Source organism: Triticum aestivum, chromosome 3D, assembly GCF_018294505.1.
Source record: "Triticum aestivum cultivar Chinese Spring chromosome 3D, IWGSC CS RefSeq v2.1, whole genome shotgun sequence".
NCBI lineage: Eukaryota > Viridiplantae > Streptophyta > Magnoliopsida > Poales > Poaceae > Triticum > Triticum aestivum.
In genome coordinates, this window is record NC_057802.1 from 548801099 (window position 1) to 548807631 (window position 6533).

Below are 6533 nucleotides of genomic sequence, written 5' to 3' on the forward strand. Positions count from 1 at the left end.
CCTCCCTGTTCATGTGCTGTCTCCTTTTACTGTTTTTGTATCCTTGTTTGATGGCCTATGGCTGTGGGGGTGGGGGTAGATGTGTTGCTCCTCCTCACAAAAAGCTTAGCCAGTACAAATTGGCGGTACAAATCTATGCATGCAAGGCTCTGAAAAGAGCCATGCATTAAACCAGCATGCATGTAGAAAGCAGTACTATGCAGTCATGCATGCATGCACGCACACGTATGTGCGCAGCACCTAGCTCTATGCAATGCAATGCACTCACTGATGCCTGCTCCTAGACAGTTCTCTCTTTCAAGGGCTGCTCCTAGACTGTGTCATGCTTTCTGGTTTGCAGCTTGCAGGCTAGGAAAATAATCTTAATTAAGCTACTCCACTCCAAGCAGAAAAGGCAGTTAGTAGCCTTGACAGGGCAGGCTTTGAGTCCAGCGCAAACCTAAAGAATATGAGTAGAAGAAAAGAAGCAGAGATTGTGAGCATCAGTGACAAGGAATAATCACCTGTGCTGGCTCCAACAGAGATACAGAAGCAGAGATTGAGAGTATCAGTGACCAGGAATAATCACCGGCCTGGGCTGGCAACAACAGAGATACCTAGCCCATCTTGTCAAATTTCCAAAATCTGGCTGCTCAAAATACTCCACCATTTGACAGTTATTATTCCATGTACACTGGATGATGGATTGGCAGCAGCAGCCAGGTAGAAGCCTTCTTTTTGTCTCATGCCATACATACCTCTCACTGTTGCCATGCTGCAAGCAATATTGCCTCTCAATTCAGTTTCCCATATACTGCCCATAGTACACCATATCATATCAGCCTCAGCAGATGGTACAGCATATGGTCTGAGTCACCCAAAAAGAGAATCATCCAGTAGGCTCTTTTTCCTTCAAAGAGAGAAAGAGAATCCAGTAAGCTTTATTAAAAGAACCACACCACCACATAGTCCTCCTACCTCTCATCCCTGTCAAGGCAAAGTTGCAAATATGCACCTGCATATTGTTTCCTACTGCTGCAGGCTTGCTGTTTGACCAGATATGTAGAGTACATGGCCCTTTTGTGCCATGCAAGGCAATCAGACCACAGGAGCAGCACACAATGCACCAGGCACTTGAATCATGACAGGCATGACCAAGCTCTCCTATCCTCTCCTGCATGCTCCAGCCCCTAGACATGCATGCTACAGCCTCACACCCTCAACAATATCTCTTTTCTCTTCTCTTCCTTGATCTTGCTAGCAGCCAAAACATAACAAGACAAGCAGAGGCACATTGGACCAGGGAGACAGTGTTGCTCCAGTTGAATTGAATCACATGCTTGTGCAGTCCCAGCAGCATGGCACAGCATTTCCCTTACCTGCCTCCTGATGATGGTGGCACTTGAGTGACTGTCCTCCCTTGATATGCACATTGCTCACATCCATAAATTAACCAAGGGCCCAAGGCCCAACTAGTTTCTTCTCATTGGCAAAAGGCCAAGTTCCTCTTCTGACTTGCCATACCAGTTCACCATAATATCTGCATGTCCTTGCAGCACAACTGTAAAACCATACTACAGTCTAGCAGTCTACAGCTGTACTTAAAGGAGAGGTCTCAAAAGAAAAAGAAAAAACACAGCTGTAAAACCTACACAGCTGCACCTGATGCGGAGCCATGTTGAGATAATTCAATATGATCAAACAACAGTATTATCCTACACACTGATCACTAGAAGAGTGTTTAACCACACACGCGGAGCACTTGGGAGATTTTAAGATCCAATCTTGTTTCAACCGTTCTGACACTAGGTTTATGAAACTAGACCCACCAGTATCAAGTCACATAAACTAGATTTGACAGATACTGATTCTCAGATATTTTTTGTCAAGCTGGTTTCGGACATGGTCGATGCAGCTAATATTGCGCCTTGAAAGGAAGTCAGTAATAAGAAGGGAATTAGTATCTACATGATTTCAGTCACTTACAAGGTTGTACAGGGATTTCTTTTTTCTTGAATTCGACAAAACAGTGTATAGAGCCGTGTTAAGTTTCAAACTATGATGGATGATAATACAGTCTGTACAAAATCAAAACCACTTCAGACAAAGGAAAATGAAGGGTCCTGAGGTGCACAAAAGAGCAAAACCAAGGCATGGTGCACTACCAAGATGACCCAGTAGATCTAGCATAACAGCAGCAGAATTCTTCCAATTGTCCATTGTCACTATTCACTCAAGCTTCTTAAGTTTGTCAACAGATGCAACCTTCTCTTGCTCAACGGGGAAGTACTTGATTCCGATGAGATCACCAACTTTGCTGATAACCTGAACAATTTGCATGAAATTATGATCAGGGGATGTATTGTGTACACAACGCATAATCTACAAATGCATTCACATGCCATGGATTCAGATCAATTGTACTCTGTATTTGGTATTAAAGTGAAAATGTCGCAACAAAGCATGTAGGGGCATTGATAAGAGTGTTGACTTTACCTCCAACCCTTTAATTAGATCCTCCCTTGATTGAGAAGCTGAGATACATATCCTAGCTCTGGCAAGTAGTAGCGGCGTTGCAGGAAATGCAACAGTCACAACAGCAACCTAGAATTACAGAACATGCCACATTAGCGAAAAGAAAATCAGAACTTCGCCAAATAAAAACATAAACATGAACTGCTTGAGAAATTCTCATGCAAATGTAATAAACAGAGGATGACGTGCATCTAATGGATGGCCGCTACATATGAAAACTCACATTTTGTCTCAAGCACTCCCTTGAGAATGCAGGAATTTTAGCAGGATTGTAAAGCATGATAGGCATGACAGGTGAGTCATTATCTCCCAGCACCTCAAAACCCATTTTCTGAAGCTCTGAACGGAAAAAATTGCTGTTCTCCCGAATCTGAGCAAGTTTCTTTGCCCCTATTTACAGCAACGACTGCGTTAGGAATTTCCCCAAGACAAGAGACACATGGAAGCCATAAAAGCATTAAATCCTTCCTGATATACCTCTGTTAGATCCATCTTCCCCAAGGACGACCTTTATCGCAGAGATGACCTGCTGGACTGCTGGAGGCGACATGGATGTTGCATAAATATGGGCTGGGCATGCGTGCTTGAGATGGTGAATGATCTCCTAAGAATATAGAATGGCATATGGGTCAGATTTATCAAATATATATCGTTGAGTCAAGAATTGGTAGGTGGACCTTTCATACTTTTGATGCTGCAATATAACCTCCGCACGATCCAAACGATTTTGTAAATGTTCCCATCATGATGTCAACATCAGCTGGATCCACTCCTAGTAGTTCACATACACCTCTTCCAGTCTTTCCAACAGCTCCAATACTGTGTGCCTCGTCTAAATATGTGTAAGCCTATTAAGATGTTTATAAGAACTCCAAGTCAATACACTGATACATCACTACCAGTTTGAAATTTTTGAACAGCTTGTGAAGTGCAGTACTCCCTCCGATCCAAAATAAGTGTCAACTTTGAACAAAGGTTAGTTCAACCTTAGTTCAAAACTGCGACACTTATTATGGATCGGAGGGAATACTATGTATGACATAAGTACCACTTCTAGCGTGCAAAGGAACTACAGTTTTTCATTACTGATAACAGAACAAGGAGTCGGTATGCGCAATTCTCACACCTTGTATTTCTTGCAGACAGCCATAATCTCAGGAAGGTTGCATAACTCCCCTTCCATGCTATAAATTCCCTCAACAATCACAATTATCTTCTTCCATGGCCTGTGTGTACGAGGTTGCCCCCCTGCAATCTGCTCCCTCAGTACGTCTTCCAGATGTGCAGGGTCTGGAAGAAAATAAGGGAAACATTAAACTTCCTGCCTCATCGTTAAGTACACATCATGAGATGCAGCTGTTAGTGAGCTTACTGTTATGTTGAAAAACCCGGACAGTAGCCCCTGAACCCCTGGCTCCATTCACTATAGAAATATGGTTCAATGAATCGCTAACTATGAGTCCCCCCTGGTATCATTAAAATACATTAGTCCAGCATGTATCAGAAAAAAATAAGACAAATAAAATACTCTGCTCACCACAGACCTTCCCAATCAAAATAGGAATGATCGCAGAATTTGTCACATAACCCATGCCAAAAAGAATAGCCGCAGGCTTGCCAACAAATCGTGCAACTAGTTCCTCGAGCTCCGTGTGCAGCTTAGTATTTCCTAAGATTATACACAGATCAATTAGCGTTAGTTTCACCATACTATTGAAGTATTAAATGGAGGCAAACTATGGCATGGACATATAAGCACCTACCTCCATCAACTCTGGCACTGCAAGTACTGGCAGAATATTTCTTGAGTGACTCAATAACACGAGGAGTGCAGTACTCATCTGCTGCAGCAAAACCAAGGTAGTTGTAGGAACCCAAGTTAAGACACTTGGATGTTTTTGTGGTACGTCTGCGTTAAAGATGCACTGAATTAGAGACTAGCATTCATCCTGGGATAACATTTGCTTATGCTAATTAGGTGTGGAGTCAAATGTGAGAAAAACATACTGAAGTGTCTTGTTGCCGTCATTTGAGTGACGCTCAACTACATCGAACCAAGCATCGGGCGCACTGGCAATAGGTCGGCCAAAACAGTCCTGCCCACCCAACAAGGAAAGGTAAACAAAAGAAGTGATAAACATGTCATTCCTGAGGGTGCACATATCATAGCGAAGCATCATCCCACACATCACTCTCCATAAAAAATCATTGGACGCATTGTAGAGATATGGTTTCACACACATCTACTCAGACAAAAGATTAGTTCTTTCTGATAACTATTTATTCTGCACATTGGAGTGGAATAGCACAGAAAAATGCAGAAGAATGAATGACACATTCAAGATGGCTCAAAACAAGCAACCCTTTCACTTCATTCAACCATTAATTAGAAGAATGGACCAAAGTTTCAGTTGAGATCTCATGGCTCTGGCATAAAAATTGGGGTTTATGTATTGTACATAAAAGGCAAAGAAAAAAAGGCTAAAAAAAGCTAGCAAGCACAACAACAGATCAAATGAATTTTCAGTTGGGACAGTTTCCAAGTCTCCATCATGTGATCTACCTAAGCAGGCACTAAATTTACCACGCCCACCACCACTAGGCAACTCAAGTCAACTAACTCAGAATCACATGATCCAAGCCCACCTTCAGAGAAAAAACAAGTTGTAATTCTGTGAATCGTCAAAGTGGGGAGGAGATCTCACCTGGATGCGGAGGTAGAGGCGGCGCGTGTAGAAATCCTCGTACCCCAGGCAAATGGGCGCGTAACCCTACGGAGTCAGCAGCACGAGCAGCGTCAGCACCGGGGGGGAGAAGAAGACGGCGAATCTGAAGTAACGGACGGACCTTGAGGTTGCTGGATTTGCCGGCGTCGAGGATCCGGCGGAAGAAGTCGCGGAAGTGGCCGAAGGCGAAGAGGAGGCCGTAGCTGAAGAGCGTGGTGAGCGCGGTCAGGTACGGGAGCCTCACCATCCTCCTCGCTCCCTTCGACGCGGCACGCGGCGGGGGGCGGGGGGCGGGGGGCGGGAGCGGTGTTTATTGGCCGCCTGGGCGCGCGACGGGGTCGTCAACGGCGGCGTGGGGTGGCGACCGGCCAATGGTTTCCGATGGCGACTGGCTAGATTGGAAAATTGGAATCTTTGGGATTAGGGTGGGGGGTGAGGCTAACGGGGCGGTGGCGACGCGCGTTTGAACGTGGACGGCGACGACGGACGCAGCGCGTCAGGGGCACGGTGGGGGGTCCGACTCCAGCTCACCCGCGGAGCATCGCACCGCACCTCACCTCCGTTGATTTCGAGGTAATTTCGTTTCAAGAGAAAATTCTCCGATTATTGCAAAATATTTTTCAGGACGACCGAGTCCTACTTCCAGAGAGGCGATTAGTAGTACTAAAGCTCTTATATTTCTTTATTTACGGAGGGAGTATTAACTGCTAACAGAATAGGTTTATCAGCTTTTATATATTACTCCCTCCACCCCGTAATATAAGAGTGTTTTTTACACCACGATAGTGTCAAAAAATTTCTTATATTATAAGACGGAGGGAGTACAAGATACAAGAAAAAGTTCTAGAAAAATTGTAATAGGATCCCCTAAAAGATTGGTTTTGAGCAATCCATAATTTCTTTAATCGAAGGCATTGCCCCCGTTTTAAATTATAAATCCTCGAACAACATATGCAAGTGTTGCGGCTTAAACGTCAAGGCCATCATCCATCATCGCAACATTCTTTGGGGAGGCACCGACGTATTTTGATTGTGTCCTTGTCCATCCTTGATTGGTCAAACATGGACACAACTTCATTTCATTCTGGTTACAGAGGTCAGATCTTTCAGTTATAATTCAATCTAACTGTTCTGTTATTGGTCGCTGCATTAACGAATTAGTCGTTCGACAAATCTGATCATGGACATCTCATGCTGGAAATTAAGAGGCTTCCGGAATTGCGAGGGTTTATTCCGCGGGAATTAGATCATCATCAAAATAGTGTTGCTCATTGTTTAGCTAATATTGGTCGT

General features: G+C 44.1%; 1 protein-coding gene across 1 annotated transcript; it reads right to left on the reverse strand.

Annotated features, from left to right (window-relative positions):
• Positions 1-1900: 1900 nt before the first annotated feature.
• On the reverse strand, positions 1901-5646 carry LOC123080394 (long chain base biosynthesis protein 2d). Its single transcript, XM_044503304.1, has 12 exons — positions 5362-5646; positions 5220-5285; positions 4522-4610; positions 4278-4423; positions 4059-4183; positions 3887-3980; positions 3641-3804; positions 3201-3362; positions 2992-3118; positions 2738-2904; positions 2476-2583; positions 1901-2304 (listed from the first exon to the last, which is right to left on the reverse strand). The coding sequence occupies exons 1-12, from the start codon at positions 5485-5487 to the stop codon at positions 2209-2211; spliced, it is 1470 nt and encodes a 489-aa protein (XP_044359239.1). The 5' UTR covers positions 5488-5646; the 3' UTR covers positions 1901-2208.
• Positions 5647-6533: the final 887 nt, after the last annotated feature.